This window comes from Leucoraja erinacea, chromosome 5 (genome assembly GCF_028641065.1).
Source record: "Leucoraja erinacea ecotype New England chromosome 5, Leri_hhj_1, whole genome shotgun sequence".
NCBI classification, from domain to species: domain Eukaryota; kingdom Metazoa; phylum Chordata; class Chondrichthyes; order Rajiformes; family Rajidae; genus Leucoraja; species Leucoraja erinaceus.
Window position 1 is genome coordinate 54,731,730 of NC_073381.1, and position 18,500 is coordinate 54,750,229.

The window sequence follows — 18,500 nt, forward strand, 5'->3', positions numbered from 1 at the left end:
CTCTCAATTTAGATTTTTTCCCTATAATGGCTAATAAATCTTGCCACCGTATTCATTGGTATGCTAGAGGTGTATTTAAAAAGCATTTTGAAACTGAAGATAAATTAGCTGATGAAGTGGCCTTCATCATGAAGTCTGTAGAGATTTCTATGAATGCCATCATTCCATGTCAGCCTGTGCAGGAACGAAGTTCAAAAACTGTCTTCAGATTCCCTTTCTATGAAATAATGCTGTACATAATTGTAAGAACTTATAGTCATTTATTTTATCATTTATCTTCCTCTAGATACTATTGGACAGGCAACAGGCATTTAGCATCACCCTTTATGTATATAATACCACATTGACAGCATCTTGCAACATTTGGAATACCTCGTCAAGTAGTTGCAACCACTCATGAGGAGAATGTGCAAAGTTCACACAGGTGCATCAGAGATCAGGTGTAACTTGGGTCAGTGGAGTTGTTGGACAGCTGCACTGCCAGCAGTGAAACAAAGTCAACCTACTGTAGTCATTGAGGAAAGAAAAACCTTCAGTGTTTCCCTGACCATCCTGGAGTTTAAAGTTAGTCTCCCTGATTATTTTCTTTGTAGCTGATGCTATCTTAAACATATCATCTAACTCCTTTAACCCTGCCCACCAAAACCAAGGAGTTCATAGTTTTAGAACAAGGAACATGCAGCAGTACATACAGGAACATGTCCATCAGCCCACCATGCCTGCACTAGCCATGATTCCAATCATAGAAATTATATTCCAATGCATTCCAAAATGACTTCCTTCATCTCACCCTATGTTATCTGCTGCTCATATCCTAATGAACATCAAGATCTACTTTAGAGATACAGTGCGGAAACAGGCACTTCGGCCCACTGAGTACCTACTGACCAGCGATCCCTGCACATTAACACAATCCTACACACATTGGGACAATTTACATTTATTCCAAGCCAATTTACCTACATACCTGTATGTCTTTGGAGTGTGGGAGGAAACCGAAGATATTGGAGAAAACCCACGCAGGTCACGGGGAGAACGTACAGAACCCGGGTCTCTGGCGCTGCAAGCGCTGTAAGGCAGCAACTCTTCCGCTGTGCAGCGGTGCCACACTTTCTGCACATGTAATTGAGGAGATTGTGATTGAACTTGAACTCCAACTACACTACCACATGATCTCCCAGTTCTTTTGAGTTTTGGAGGCTAAGATCACTTTTCTCAACCTGTAAGATATTCAGTGACTGAGTAGCCACAGTTCCATAGGATATAAAATGTGCAAGGACTCTGAGTGAAGAAATTTCTCCTCATTTGTATTCTGGAATAACCTTACCTCTTGGCACCCTCTACATACCCAGCCCCAGTTGGCAGCAATCAAACAGTCATTACCAAACTTGTCAGAGTCGGATCTTTCCATGAAATTACTTTTCATTTTTTTTAAATAGCATAGAATCTCTTCCCATCCTTGATATCTTCCGAAAAAAAAATGCTGGCATACCAGGAGTCAGGAGTTGTTCGGCACAAAGAATTCCCATGAAGTAAAGTGCTATTATTTTTGCTAATTATACATTTGTTTCCATAATCTGTGCATTGTGGTAAGGGAAGACATAAAAAGCAGGAGTAACTCAGCGGGACAGGCAGCATCTCTGGAGAGAAGGAATGGGTGACATTTTGGGTCATGACCCTTCTTCAGACTGGTTAGGCTTAAGGGAAACGAGAGATATAGATGATGATGTAGATGAAGAAAGGTCTCAACCCGAAACATTCCTTCTCTCAAGATATGCTGCCTTGAAAAGGTTAAATGCTTTTAAATATATAAAAGATACATGGTGGAATACTTGACTGTAAGTTGTAGCTTATGTTTTATCTCAAGCAGGCTTTCTCTCGTGGAAAGGTATCAATTGATAAGATAGAGAGAGAGACAAGCCCAGGCTCATCTCAGGTGGATGTATATTGAGACAATGACTAAGATGCCTTTGAAATGTCTTGTCTTGGAAGTACCAACTGATAAGAGACCGATACCTTTGAAATATCTTGTCCTGAAAGTACCATCTGATAAGAGATCGATGCCTTTGAAATGTCTTGTCCTGAAAGTACCAACTGATAAGATGCCTTTGAAATGTGTTAAAGAGGGAACTGCAGATGCTGGAGAATCGAAGGTTACACAGAAAAGCTGGAGAAACTCAGCGGGTGCAGCAGCATCTATGGAGCGAAGGAAATAGGCAACGTTTCGGGCCGAAACCCTTCTTCAGACGTAGTCTGAAGAAGGGTTTCGGCCCGAAACGTCCTACAGTCCATAGATGCTGCTGCACCCGCTGAGTTTCTCCAGCTTTTCTGTGTAACCTCCTTTGAAATGTGTCTACTAATTGATAAGAGAGACAACTAACTGATAAGAGACAAGCCCAGACTCGTCCTACAGTGATGTATATTGGCTGCATCTTGTGACCATGACTAACATCTTTGGAATGTGACTAAGTTCATTGAAGTGGTGGCGCGGGGAAGTCAAGTGTTTGTTGCTTACTTGACTGGTGTATCCCCCTCACTTCCGCCGGCTGATGATCAGTAAAGCTTGAGTTGCTTTACCTAACGTTTTTGTGAGTTGTCTGTTATTTAAGTAGTGAACCTTATCAGCATGTCCTGCTGAGTTACTCCAGCTTTTTGTGTCTATCTTCGGTTTAAACCAGCATCTGCAGTTCCTTCCTACACATTGGTAAGGCATGCATTTATTGTCCATCCATAATTGAGGACGTGGTTGTAAGTCATGACCAGCTTAAACCAACTGCAGTCATTTCTGTGTTGTTGGGCAGGATACTTCTGGATTGGGAGCAAGCAACGAAGACAAACTAGCAATCCATTTCCAAGTCACTGTGATGTGCACCTTGAGAGGATCACACGGGTGATTCTGTTTTCCTGTACCTACAGGTCTTGTCCTCCTTAGTAGAAGTTGTCGTAGATACAAATGGTGCTATTAGGGTAGCCCAGGTGACTGACAGCAGTGATTTTGTAGATCATATACACCATGCAGTCACTGTTTGTTTACTGGTGGTGGAGGGAGTGAGTAATAGATGCAGAACCAATAGATGCAGCAATAGATGAAGTGAGATGTTTTGTCTTGCCTGGTGTCAGTCTTTTTAAGAATTGGTGGAACTGTAATCGCAATATATTCCTTTGTTTGAAAGCCTGGGGTGTCAGGGACTTCATATTGAATAAAAAATAATGTTAGAACAATGCTGGTGAAAATTATACCGAAGCAACACATGGGATACAAATATGAAAATACCTTGCCCTGCAGAGCAAAGCTGTTTATACAATAAAGAACGGTTATATATTTATGCTATTTTATTTTAATGTTCCAAATTGAAAAACAATATCTGAAGGCATATTTATTTTTTTCTTGTATGTTGGAATAACCTGTTTAATACAGGTAATAAAAAAATATGGTGAATTATTATTAATATCATGTGCATGGATGTGGGAAAGGGTGGTTTTGGATCCAAGAGGCACAAGAAATTTGATTGCAACCTTGAGATTTACCACAATGTTATGATGTAAAGGGACCAGGATTAAAAGCTATCTGAAAGTTCCTTTTCACATTTTTTTTAACCGAAGAATAATGAATGCTAGATGATTTTGTTGAACAGTAAAGAAATGCAATTGATGTGCCATGCTCAGAGGAATGTACTTCATTAATATGAAATTGTCACTTCTGCAGACAATTTGTAGTTTAATTACAAATACCACTTTGCCCTGCAATATTCTAAATCATAAATCTTCTACAACATGTACATTATTAGGTTTGTGGATGATATATATATTTCAATCCAGTATCATTTCAATAACATTTGTTGGGAGCACAAAAATAACAGGTTCGCTTGGGTAGCTTCCAACCTAACAATATGAACATTGAAGGTACACAAAATTGCTGGAGAAACTCAGCGGGTGCAGCAGCATCTATGGAGCGATGGAAATAGGCGACGTTTCGGGCCGAAAACCTTCTTCAGCCAATATGAACATTGAATTATCCAATTTCATCCCAATATTGAGCTGACCAATATATCCAAAAGACTCTCCTCCCCATGTGCACATCTGGAAGTGCACCCATTTCTCCCCACCTGCTTCCCTTTCACCTATATTCCCTCCTCTGGTTTCACAATTTGCCCTTCTTCTATCCTCATCACACCTTTTATCTTTTCACCTCTGGCCTATGTCCAACCATCTGCCTATCAAAAATCCCCCTTACCTGTATCCACCTATATTTTGCCCAACTTTGTCCTGCTTTACAGGCCTCTCCTCCACACCTCACCCCCACCACAATCAGTCTGAAGAAGGGTTCCGACCCGAAACGTCACCTGTGCATGTTCACCAAGAGCCTGACGAGTTGATCCAGCACTTTGTGTCTTTTTGTGTTAACCAGCATTTCCAGTTCCTTGCTTCTATCTGAATAGACTAGCGGGATCAGAGGACTAGACTAAGTAATTATCTCTGGCATTTGCATTGTTTAAGTGGTTTGTTGTTTTTCTATATATGATGTTTTTAGTTGACTTATTGAAATGAGGTATCCTGGGCATTCTATCCTTTAACAGGCATTTGAGCATGAGCGTTTTATTTAAAACTTGTATTTCTAAAATTTTCCATTCAATATGTGATGCAAGTGAATATTTTATTTTATTACTCCTAAAATCTATCCATTTTTTTCCCCGAATAGAACCCATGAGGTCACCAAAAAGTCTAAAAATATCAGAGATATATGCCAGACATCTTGCTATTGAGTTGGATTCACTGGGCTACAATGTAACACGCTGCCACACATTTAACATCACCGTATGCTATCACTACTTCGTGGGCCACAATGAAAGCAAAGCCCGGTGCATGGAGATGGATCAAAAGTCATCTCGCCACATCATTCGGAATCTGCCACCATACACAAACATCAACATCAAAATGATTCTGACAAATCCAGAAGGAAGAAAAGAAAGCGAAGAGGTTATCATTCAGACAGATGAAGACGGTAAATATTATGACTTACATCGTTTGTCATAGTCAAAAATATGTTAATTCTGCTAACTTTGTCGTGCTCAGTGAATTGGGAAATTAACTAATTTCAGAGGCAGTTTATACAGTATTGTGCATCGTCAATCTTTCTTGCAAAACGACTGATGGTCTGAAAATTTGGTATTTGAAAATTGTGATATTGGGTTTGGTGACATTGGATGAACATATTTTATCAGGCTGCTGACCTTTGTGCTGTTGCTATATTTGGGGGGGGGGGGACTGAGAGGGCAGGGCAGTAGTGGGTTGTTTTGGATAATGAGTGGATGGATTAATAGAGAGATCGTAAATCAAAGTTTTTTGGAAGGCATGAAAGGCCTCAAAACCTATAGAGACATCAAAACTTAATGCTGTGGTGACTGGGAGAAGAAACATCAATGTCTAATGTTGAATTGGAGTTGGTGAGAGAACCATCAGTGTCTCTTTCTACCTGTGGGAGGGATTCAAATTATTATTCCTTGAGTCTAGATGGGAGGTCAGGTTATTGAAAATGGATCCGTGACTGAAACTTTGAGTTGGTGATGGAGATAAACAGAGCATTGTTTCATGAGTGAGTTGTTCGGGGTGGAATTGGACCCTTGGGTGTCAGACAGAGAGTTTTTCAGGACCTTGTGGGAGCTGGGTCTTGAGGCAAAGTGGGGAATCAGCAGACAGGGTTCACAATATGGGATGCATGGGATTAACATGAGTGTGCCTTTCCCAGAACCATCACAAGATCCAAGTTACCCTGCAAAGTTCCAAATGAGCACTGTTTGCAAAATGAATGTATGCCTTGCACTGCAGATGGGATAATCACCTCAGGGGTACAAAGATATGCTCACAATTGCCAAATATCCAGAGTTATGTTTAAAGATCCAAAAATGATAATTTTGTATCACATAACAGAAGAACATTTTCTGCAACATGACTCTGAAGCAAATTGTATTAGAATTTAATTTCTAGGCTGACATTCTTAAAATGAATTCTGGATATGCATTGCAGTCATCAATAAATGTGATTACTAGTTAGATTGGCTAAGACTTAAGATTATAGACAAAATCATATTGACAACATTTTAAAAAATGAGGTGATGTTGAAATACTATAATGGCCAACCAGCATTTGAATTAAGTGAACCCTTCAGTGAACCTGTTGCTATATGTCCTCCATCGACTGTCCAGGGAGCCCGACAGTCCTTTCAGGTTAGGCAGAGGTTCACTTGCACCTCCTCCAACCTTATCTACTGTATCTGTTGTTCAAGATGTGGACTCTTATACATCGGCGAGACCAAACGCAGACTGGGCGATTGTTTCGTGGAACACCTTCGCTCAGCCCGCATGAACCAACCTGATCTCCCGGTTGCTGGACACTTTAATTCTCCTTCCCATTCCTACACAGACCTTTCTGTCCTCGGTCTCCTCCATTGTCAGAGTGAGGCTGCACGCAAATTGGGGGAACAGCATCTCATTTTTCCCTTGGGCAGCTTACAGCCCAGTGGTATGAATATTGATTTATCTCACTTCAGGTAGCCCCGGATTTCCTCTCTCTCTATCCTTCCCCCACCCAAGTCGCACCAGCTTCTCATTTTCACCCTACAAACAGCTTACAATATCCTGTTTCCTTTATCATTGTTACTTTTTTGCATATCTTTCATTCATTGTTCTTTATCTCTCCACATCACCATCTATATCTCTCATTTCCCTTATCCCTGAAGAAAGTCTCGACCCGAAACGTCACCCATTCCTTCTCTCCAGAGATGCTGCTTGTCCTGCTGAGTTACTCCAGCGTTTTGTGTCTAACCCTAATGGAAGTTAGGGAACTGACCACAGGAACGTTGAAATAGTTAATTATATATTGTGAATATTTGAGAAGTGGTCTTATGCTACAGAAAACTGGCAACTATGTGGTTATCATCAGGAACTAAAAATGACTTTGATTTTCAACTGGAGTTTGGTGCTTTAACCTGTGGTCTTTTAATATAGCCCACTCTTTCCCTTCTCACTCTGGCAACAGCACAAACACAAGCAGTCTTATAGCATGAGCCATATAACAAAGATGTTAGGGCAGAAGGCCAAATTCCTGGTCAAAGTTTGTTTCATGGAATATTTTAAAGAAAGGAAAAGTAGAGGCAGTGTTTGGAAGCATAGCAGCAGAATCTACATGCAGCAGTTACAGAGCAATTAATCAAAAGATGATCAAGACACCAGAATTACAAGGACAATAATGTTTTACTTCGGAGTCACGTGAGTGACTACGTGAAGAAGCACCGTCCGTCTGCGTGCGCGTCATTACATCTGAACGCAACGCGCGACGGACTGGCAGAGGCACTGCGTCCTCCCAGGCCGTTAGGATGGCAGGTAAGGAAAGTTGAATCACTTACCTGCATTCTTTCGGGCTTGAAACTTTTTGTAGTTTCAGTGCCCAGATGTCGAGGATACGGTCCGCGGGGGAGTCGGCTGCCGAAGACCGCAGCATTTCCCAGTAGCGGGCGACGGTGTTTCCCGACACAGCGCAGCAGCTGATCCGGCAGGAGACTTGTTGCAGGAGGAGAGATCCGTTGGTGGTCCTGCAGTACGGGAAAATCCACCCGCAAGTCAAACAACCCGTTGACTCAGAAGAGTGCGGGGGAGGGAAAGGGATATCCTCCCTCAACGGAGAGCGTCTGAGGACGACTCTCCTACATAGGAGCAACTTTTTGGAGAAGTTGCTCCAACAATGACCTGCTCTAAGGAGAGAGCTGTGTCAGCCCGGGCCTACAGCAGCAGGCAGTACCGGGAGCCTCGCATAATGGGGCAACCCAATGTCTTCCCCATTGGAGGGGGAAGTACATGTGGAAGAAACCACTCTGAATCAGAGTACAAAAGCAGGGGGGGGGGGGGACGACCTTCCCAGGGACAAGCAGAAGAAAGGACGTAAGTAAGTAACTTTTACTTATATAGCACTGTTTAAGTTAACTTGCACCAAAGAGCTTTACATAAAATAAATAATAAGCACAAAAGAAAATAAATTTGCAATCATCCAGGTTCCACTGGGTGCTTCCCTGGATAGAGATCTAGAAAATGTCTCCTGCTCTGAGGAGAGGAGCATTCACGGTCAGTTTCAGTCTGACCCAAAGCAAGAATCTCATTTAGGCCCGCTGGAGGGGCCATGCCAGCGCAGGTATCCTCAGGGGCCTGCGGCAGCACCTGTTTTCAGGGCTACCTACAAATCTCACTCTCAATGGAGGGGAGTGTGAGTGATCGGTAGGTAACTGATCTCGAATTACAATACTATACAACACCATTTATTTAGACCCTGCCTGTCTGAATGACTACTGTCCGGTGGCCCTCACCTCGGTAGTCATGAAATGCTTTGAGAGGCTGGTGAAGAATCACATCTGCGCCTTCCTCCCTCGGAACATGGACCCGTTGCAGTTCGCATACCGTCCGAACAGGTCCACGGACGATGCGGTCTCCCAGGTCTTGCACACCGCTCTCTCCCATCTGGACAGCCAGAAGGGGGGCTACGTGAGGATGATGTTCATAGACTACAGTTCAGCCTTCAACACGATAGTCCCCACCAGACTGGCCGGGAAGCTACTGGAATTGGGGCTCAACACCTCCCTGTGTGCCTGGGTCCTGGACTTTCTCACCGCCAGGCCCCATGTAGTCAAGATGGGAGGGAATACATCGCTCACCCTGAGCACAGGATCGCCCCAGGGTTGCGTCCTCAGCCCCCTATTGTACTCCCTGTACACACATGGCTGTGTGGCTAGGTTCAGCTCCAATTCAATAATTAAGTTTGCTGATGACACTGTGGTGGTGGGCCTTATCTCAGACAACAATGAGAAGGCCTACCGGGAGGAGGTGGCTGGTCTAGCATTCTGGTGCCAGGATAACAGCCTCCTCTTGAACATCAAAAAAATGAAGGAGCTGATCATGGACTTTAGGAGGTCACATCATCCGAGGACGTACACTCCATTGAGGTTAAATTGGGATCCTGTGGAGAGGGTGAACTGTTTTAAATATCTGGGAGTCCACATCTCCGAGGATATGACATGGGCATCACACGCCTCAGCACTCGTGAGTAAGGCAAGGCAGCGCCTTTACCACCTCAAGCAATTGAGGAAATTCAGAGTGTCTCCGAGGATCCTCCAGTACTTCTACGCAGCGGCGGTGGAAAGCATCTTGTCCGGGAACATTACCATCTGGTTTGGGAATTGCTCTGCCAAGGACAAGAAGGCTCTGCAGAGAGTAGTGCGTTCGGCCGAACGCATTATTGGAACTTCACTTGCCCCCCTGCAGGAACTATACATCAGTAGGTGCAACTCCAGAGCCAACAATATCATGAGAGACCCCTTCCACCCCTGCAACGGACTGTTCCAGCTGCTATGCCTCCGTTGCCATGCGGTGAGAACGGAGAGGTTGAGAAGGAGTTTCTTCCCAGAGGCCATTCGGACTGTAAACGCCTATCTCACCAGGGACTAACTCTACTGAATGTTTTTCCTATTCCATTATTTATTATGTAAAGGAATATGTGTGTTATGATTGTGTTTATAGTTTGTTTGGTTGTTTGGTTGTTTGTCTTTTGCACAAAAGTTCGCGAGCATTGCCACTTTCATTTCACTGCACATCTCGTATGTGTATGTGACAAATAAACTTGACTTGACTTGACTTATTTGTCATTCGAACCTCACATAACATTCAAACGAAATTTAAAGTATGAACATACTGAAGCACATGCATATGGACTCAAGAGACAGCAGTTGGCAGAATATCCGCACAAATGCCGGCAAGGGAACAGCGCCATCAGGGTGACTTTGGAGAAACCAGCCGCCGAATCCTCTCTTCAGGTAAGACCAGAAGAAGGAAGCAAAAACTGTCGGACCATTCAAGGTATCAACGACAAGCAAACTTCATCAGTAGGCGACAACACACCCCACACCTCCATAGGGGGTAAGCAGTTAACTGAAGCCAGTGGTAGCTTGAAAGCTGGGCACGGAAATATGATCAGAGTCGTCTTTCAAGGCAGACTCAGAATTATGGCCAGAATTGTCCGACAAGGCAGGCTCAGTATGATAAGGTTTTCAGACCAAGACCCAAGCAGAGGTCAGGAGAAACATGAAATCTGCACTTCCTACCAGTCCAACTCCCAATCAAGGAGAGAAAAGGATCCCGCATCAGGGGCCTTTGGGCTTACCACAAGACCACCGGTAGCCATGGAGGTAGGTGGGTCTGGATTTACTGAAACAAGGGATTGTGGACCAGTTACATGTTGGTAATTTTACTCGTGTGTTTTTGTTCAAAATGACAATAACATGAATTTCAGATCTGGTTTTAAAAAACAGATAACAACATGTGATTTTTTTACTGCACAACATACATAAGTTCCAAGCAGACTTGGAACTTGGACCGGAATTGTCTTCAAGGCAGGCCCAGTATTTTGGGCAGGATTGCCTTCCAGGACAGGTGACAGATGGAGGATGTCACTTCATCCAGGTTTAACTCATTTGTGCAGTACAGACGTTTAGAAACAGCAATTCTTTGTTACAGTCTAACTACTGTCACATGGCATGCATCAACCTCAAAGATGCATACTATTCGGTGTCTATTCATTAAGAACAGGAGATATTTGAAGTTTAACTGGATGGCATGGCTCTGCCAAATGGGTTGACATCAGCTCCTCGACTATTGACTAAACTACGGAAACCAATTCTGGGACTACAAAGGTCTCAAAACCACATAGTAATGGCATATTTGGAGGACATTTTCATTTTGGAGTCACCAAGAATTGGCAGAAGCATCATCAAGCAAACCAAAACCCTGTTTGAAAGAATTGGTTACCTTATCCATCCAGTTAAATCAAAATTGACACCTACAATTGGTAATTGATTACCTAGAATTTACTATCAAAAACAGTAAATATGTTGGTGACTTTGCCTAGGGGCAAACGACAATATTAATTAAGCCTGCAATGACCTGATAGTCAAATTCTAGCCATCTATCAGGCAAACAGCGAGTGTAATTGGCAAATAGTAGCTGCATTCCCAGCAGTACGGGCCTTTGCATTACCAGAACTTACAGCAAGCAAAGGAACACTCAGATTACATGCAGGCCGACTTGGCAAACTATGGATTGCCAGCAGAGGCCATTGTTGAATAACTATGGTGGATAACGAATGGGAGATAGCTCAGGGAAATTTTGCTCGAAAGCCATCGAGGGTTCTTCAGACCTATGCAAACGGCTAAGGATGGGGAGACACCAACACAGTCTAAAGCTGTGGGGGCAGATGGAATGAGCAGGAGTCTGTAATTCCCCAACACATGGAATCAATTACCCAGAATTGTTGGGGGCACAATATGGACTCAAGGTTCTCTGTAGCGATATGCAACCGGTGCTTGTTCAAATTCAGATTGATAACACCACTGCGGTGGCATATATCCATTAACAAGGGTGGTGTAAAATCTGTATTTTACGACAGATTGTCGAACCTCAGTTGGCACTGGTGTATCGAGAGGAATATTTGGGAAATCTACGAGGTAGATATAACACGGTGACAGATGCTGGATCACGAATGTTTAATAACAACACAGAATGGATGTTAAATCAGACAGTATTTAACAAAATAACTACACAATATGGCATACCAGATGTTGATCCGTTTGCATCTAGACTAACCATTAGTTACCCAGATATGTGTCCTGCGAGCTGGATCCAGGAGCAAGGCAGTGGATGCTTTCTCCCTCAATTGGGGAGGAATGTTTATGTATGCTTTCCGCCAATTTGTCTCACAAACCGATGCTTGACAAAAAATCAAGCAAGACTAAGTCTCAGGCATATTGGTAGTGCCAGATTGGCCTACTCAAGCCTGGTCCCCAAAAATTTTGGGAATTATATTCCAGCCAGTAATGGCTGTACCCAAGAGCAGGGACCTCCTAGTGAACCCCGTTACAGGGAGCAATCATCCACTACATGAGCGTATAACTTGTTGGTCTGCAGATTCTGAGGAGGCCATTTCAAGGCATAGGACTGTCCGAACAAATACAACACAGTTCGGATAACGGATGTCTTGGAGTTCCTCTCAAACTGTACTATAATTATAAACTAAGTTATAGTGCATCTATAGTTCCAGAGGCGCACTCTCCTCCAATCTGATGCCAGAAGCAGGGCACAGTTTGATAGGAACGCACCCATTTACAACAAAATTCATTAAGGGAATTTACAATTTAAGACCTCCAAGGCCAAGGTACACTGACACATGGGATGTGAGCGTGGTACAAACCCTACTTTGACAGTGGGGACCGCCTATAACTAACCCTGAAGGTGGTATGCTGACAAAGAGTCCAGACACTGCAAAAGCTACGGTTGGACTACATGACCACCAATATGAACAACATAACATTCCTAATCAGGAACCTGATAAAACAGAGCAGGCCAGGAATGCCAGGGATGGAGATCCAGTTCTTGGCATATCCAGAGGACCAACGGTTGTGTGGGTGGTAACATACTAACACCACTATCTGAGAGTTATGGAGAACCTCAGAGGCTCAGAACAATCAGTCCTCATCAGCCATAAAAATAAATAAATTAATTAATTTACAAAAAAACACACCAAAAGGTGTCAACTCAAACCATCTCCAGATGGTCAAAAGAGATAATGGCGGTAGCAGGAGTAAACATTTATATGGTTAAATCTCACTCCACCAGGGCTGCATCTACGTCGGCAGCAAGAGCTATGGACGTGCCCCTTGACGACATCCTAGTGGCTGCAGGATGGACGAATGAAATAACGGTCCACCGGTTTTATAACAAACACATAACCGGACTGGGGGTGTTTGCACGTACCATTTTAAGTTCTGTCCCTTAGTTTCCCCCCCCAAGGTTGGGAGGGGTAACTTTTTTTTAAACTTTTCTTTCATTTAAAGCATCAGTTTCTTTACTTAACTACGTAATGTCTGAATGCTTTAATGATTACACGCATCCATGGTCAATCCATTCAGTGAGTGACGCCTGGATTCGTAACCGGCGTAAAATCACAGCTTTGAAATCTTCACGTAGTCACTCACGTGACTCCGAAGTAAAATAGTAAGATTAAACGAGAACTTACCAGTTTGAAGTTTGATCTTGATTTTATGAGGAGTTACGATGAGCGATTACGTGCCCACCGCTCCCACCCTCATATTATCAAGGTCACATGGAAGTTCTAGTTTCTTCACAATCTTACTATTCTCAGGTCTTCTTTTTATCTGTGATTTAACACCGCTGCTTTGAAGATTGACGCGCATGCAGACGGACGGCCCTTCTTCACGTAATCGCTCATCGTAACTCCTCATAAAATCAAGATCAAACTTCAAACTGGTAAGTTCTCGTTTAATCTTACTATTTTGTTGTGTTACGAAGCTGGAGAAAGGTATGGATAATAGGGGTACTTGAACACAAACTTGGGGCATTTTAACATCGTGGGTTAGTTTAATCAAGGATCAAAGTAGGATATGATGATAAAGAAACTAGGACTTGCTGTGATAGGACATAGACAATAAAGTTTGAATGATCAAAGTCTGGATATCAGGCAAATAGCCTGATAACACAGAAACGTTGTGCACGTGCCATTGATTGGATCAACTAGAATGGACACAGTTGTATTGAGCTAGATAATAAATAAATTCTGAAGCAGAATGACTGAAGCAGTTAAAACTTGAAAAGAGTGGATCATATTTGGGTTCCGGTCATAATGAGGCTGTAACTGGGGAAAAAAACAATAGGGGGAAGGAAGTGTGAAATTGAAAGGAAGTTCTGCTGGATCTGGAGGCAGGTACATTTTATCCCAGAGAGAATTACTTGTCTGTAATATTTCCAATGCAGTTTACATTTCAATTAATTGAACAACTTTCTGGTTTAAGAAAAAAAATGACACAAAGAGCTGGAGTAACTTAGCAGATAGACAAAAATGCTGGAGAAACTCAGCGGGTGAGGCAGCATCTATGGAGCAAAGGAAATAGGCAATGTTTCGGGTCCAGCATTTTTGTCTACCTTCGATCTTCCAGCATCTGCAGTTCCTTCTTAAACACGGAGTAACTTAGCAGGTTAGTTAGCATCTCTGGAGAACATGGACAGGTGATATTTTGGGTTGGGACCCTTCTTCAGACTTACTGGTTTAAGATCTTTGTTGGAAGTGGTATACTGTAATGTAAGTAGAATTGTTTTGAAGTTCATCTCAGCTAATCATTTGCATTTTCTGCATTACAAATCCTGTCTGCATTCTATTGATGTTGCAAAGGCATATTTTAACTTTGTGGTGTCTCAAAGGATAGTACTCATGATGCTGAATGTCTGCATGTCCACCAATTTGTCTTCACTTCCAAAGCCTCAACTTAAGCGAAAAGTCTGTAATGTGGGAATATCAAATGCAACTCTCTGATCAATTGAAAATTGTCAAGATGTGCAGTCAGTACATAATTATAGACTCCAGCAATTTCCTGAGACCAGATGTTAGACCAACTGGTCTACAATTCCCTAGTTTCTCTTTCTCACCTTTTTTTTAAATAAGATACCAGCCGTGATATATGCATATTTCTGCTCCAAAGTAATAGTTTGTGAATTGAATAAACAAAATTGGAGATTATGATTGGGCATCTCTTGCCTGCTTCCTTCAAATCCCTGTAATGCGAATCATCTAGCTTTGTTGATTTTTTGCTTTTGAATGCCATTGTTGTCTGCCTTTTTCAATTTGCATATAAATTGAGGTGAGTGCAGTCTCTGACTCAGTATTAGTTTCCTTGAGTTGTCCAGCATGCTATTATTTTACTCCACCATAGATACGGATACATTCTTTTTTATTGTGTTATTTATTTCCAGGAATTTGTTGGTTTTGATTTTGGTTTAGTTTTACTTTTTAGTTGCCTTTTTAGTTTTAAATTGACAGTTTAATTGAATTCTTCGATATTAAACACATTGTTGTATTGCATTTCAATTAAATATGCTCAAAATGCACATAGAAATATAGAAATGTAGAAAGTGGGTGCAGGAAGAGGCCATTTGGCCTTTCGAGCCAATATGATCATGGCTGATCATCCAGAATCAGTACCCTGTTCCTGTTTTTTTCCCCATATCTCTTGATTCAGTTATCCCTAAGAGCTATATCTAACTCTCTCTTGAATACATCCAGTGAATTGACCTCCACTGCCTTCTATGGCAGAGAATTCCACAGATTCACAACTCTCTAGGTGAAAAGGTTTTTCCTCATCTCAGTCCTAAATGGCCTACCCCTTATTCTTAAAACTGTGACCCCTGGTTCTGGACTCCCCCAACATTGGCAACATTATTCCTGCATCTAACCTGTCCAATCCCTTCAAAATGTTATATGTTTCCACAAGACCGCCTCTCATCATTTTAACTTCCAGTGAATAAAAGCCCAGTCGATCCATTTCCAGTGAATATAAATTGCACCTGGTTATAGGAGCAAAAAACTGCAGACACTGGTTTTATAAAAGTCACTCAAAGAGCTGGAGTTACTCAGCAGGTTAAGCCACTGAATTGCTTCAACACTTTGTGTCACACCTGTATTTTGTAGTTACACCCATTTTAATTCCTGACAGATTAACCAAGCTATCAACAGGCAAGTGTTGCCAGCAGTAGTATCCTAATTCCTTAAGGGAGCGACGTCTACTATTCATTGCAAATATGCTACATTGCTTTTGATGGCCTGCTCTAGTTCATTGCCATGATCAATTAACCGAGTTTTTCAGCACTCGCCCAATGAAGCTGAGTGTTATTTTTCATCTGAGGATACACCAGCAATTGTAAGAATTACTATTCCCAGTAGCTAGATCTCCATTCTTGCATTCCAATCCCTCTATTGTGATTTAAAATAATTTCAACAAGAGCAACAAGAGAAGGATGATGAGTCAAATCACCATTTAACAGCATTCTTTTGGCAGAGTTAAATGTATTTTTTAAACATTGGATGAGGATACATGTAGCCATCTTCAACCAGCTGAATATATCTGCATTATGAAAATTGCAGACTGTCTCACTCAAATGGTAATCAGAAATGTCAGACTGTTTTGGAAGCAAATCCAAAGGCTACTTTGACCCATGAAGTGGATGATGGTAGCTTCCTGGATCAAAAGAAAAACAGGTATGAATTGTAGAATCAGGACAGTGTGATTACAGCATCAGAGCTACCCAAAGTTAACTTTCTCTTTTGAGTTTAATTTTATGTAATCACACAGCATGGAAACAGGCCGTTTGGCCCAACTTACCCATACCGACCAAGATGCCCCATCTACTATAGTCCTACCTGCCCATGTTTTTCCCATATCCCTCTAAACCTTTCCTATCTATGTACCTGTCCAAATGCCTTATAAATGCTGTTATAGTTTCTGCCTCAACTACCTCATGCAGCAGCTCAATCCATATACCCAAAAGGTGTCCCACAGCTTCCTGTTAAATCCTTCCCCTCTCGCCTTAAACCTATGTCCTTTCTTCTTGATTCCCTTACTCTGGGCAAGAGACTCTGTGCATCTTCCTTATCTATTCCCCTCACGATCTTTTACATGTCTATAAGATTATGTCTCATCTTCCTACACTCCAAGGAATATCATCCTAGCCTGCCCAACCTCTCCTGATAGTTCAAGCCCTCAAGTCCTGGCAACACCCTCGTAAATCTTTTCTGCACTCTTTCCACCTTAACATCTTTCCTATTACAAGAACTATTTCTTATTACTAAAACAGAACACATTACTCCAGATGTGTTCTCACCAGCGCCTTGTACTGCTGTAACATAATATCCCTACGTCGATATTCATAACCTTGACTGATGGCCAATATGCCGAAAGCCTTCTTGACCACCGTATCTACCTGTGGCACCTCTTTCAAGGAACTATGTTCCCCTACTCCTAGATCCCTCTACTGGACAACACTCCCAGAGCACCTGCTAGGTCCTCTAAGGTTACACATCCCAAAATTCAACATCTCATATTTGTCTGCATTAAACTTCATTAACCATTGCTCTGCCCTCTTGCTCAACTGATCAGAATCCTGCTGTAACCTTTGATATTCATCTTCGTTATCTACAATACCATCCACTTGGTATGTTTGATCTCCATAAACCTATGTGTAAATAGTTTTGTGAATGTTTAACAAAATTAAAAATAAAGGATTCCATAACTATCCTGCCACAGGATGTATAACAAAAAATGCTGGAGTAACTCATCGGGTCAGGCAAAAAAATCCTTGGTCAGGTCAGAACTATTCTTCAGATTGAAGGATATGGATAGGCAATGTTTGAGTTGGGACCCTTCTTCAGACTTGACCTGACCTGAAACATCACCTATATGTGTAGGAAGGAACCGCAGTTGCTGGTTTAAACCAAAGATAGACAAAAAATGCTGGAATAACTCAGCGGGACAGGCCGCATCTCTGTAGAGGAATGAATGATGTTTCTGAAGAGGTCTGAAGAAGGGCCTCGACCCAAAACATCACCTATTCCTTCTCTCTAGAGAAGCTGCCTGACCCACTCAGTTACACCAGCAATTTGTGCACGATTGCAGCATCTGATCTTTCTTGTCTCCAATATTCAGGAAGTGACTGGTAGCGAGCTGAAATATCACCTATTCCTTCTATCATTAAGTCTGAAGAAGGGTCTCGACCCGAAACATCACCCATTCCTTCTCTCCAGAGATGCTGCTTCCTCCAGAGATGCTGAGTTACTCCAGCATTTTGTGTCTATCTTCAGGAAGTGACAGATGTCTGATTCCTGCTATGTGCCGCTTCTCCAGCCTTTCCATATGTTATCATTGTCGCAAATGGAAGGGATTTCTGATATTGATGTTCAGCCTGCCAATGCGAGCTCAATTTTTGAGAGAGGCCAAGAAATGGCAGTCAGCAGCTACATTTAAAAAACTAACCAGTTAAATAATATCTATATTACTAAAAGTAAGATCTTGACCGCTTTTGACTCACCGTGATGTGATTTCCGAAAGAATGCCGCTACTTACGGATGTCATTTTTGGCCACCTCGCTCAGAGCCCCCCTCCGCCAGAATGGACCAGAGGATTTTTCTGATCAATGAAAAATTAGAAAGATATTAATGTTTAAAATGTTTTTGCCATTCCCTCTGCTGACTGGCTGGTGAGATGGGGGAGGGACTATAAAACCCGGAAGTGGTGTGCCTCACTCAGCCTCTGCAAGATGGAGGAAGTGAGAGGGTCACATCTCTCTGAGCTTTGAATAACACTGAACACATGCCTACTCAACTGTGAGTGCCCTTAATGTGGTTTGAACATGAAAATATGATTGGTTTGAAGTAAAAAGGCACTGCAAATGGTTGTTTGGGGGGTTTGGGTTGAAGTACATTCAACAAAGTCAATAACCCCACTCTCACCATCGACGACACCACTGTCTCCCCATCTCCCCAGACCCGCAACCTTGGCGTGATCTTTGATTCCACCCTCTCCCTTGAGCGTCACATCCGCCATGTCATTAAAACCTCCTTCTTTCA

At 42.4% G+C, this 18,500-nt stretch overlaps 1 protein-coding gene across 4 annotated transcripts in view; it reads left to right on the forward strand.

The window, feature by feature from the left end:
• The window catches only part of ptprk (protein tyrosine phosphatase receptor type K), a 570,756-nt gene that overhangs the window by 373,806 nt on the left and 178,450 nt on the right, over positions 1 to 18,500 (forward strand). For all 4 annotated transcript variants that reach the window (XM_055635637.1, XM_055635639.1, XM_055635640.1 and 1 more), the window contains exon 8: positions 4,700 to 5,002. In XM_055635637.1, coding sequence (XP_055491612.1) covers positions 4,700 to 5,002 — 303 coding nt within the window. The remainder of the gene's footprint in view (positions 1 to 4,699; positions 5,003 to 18,500) is intronic.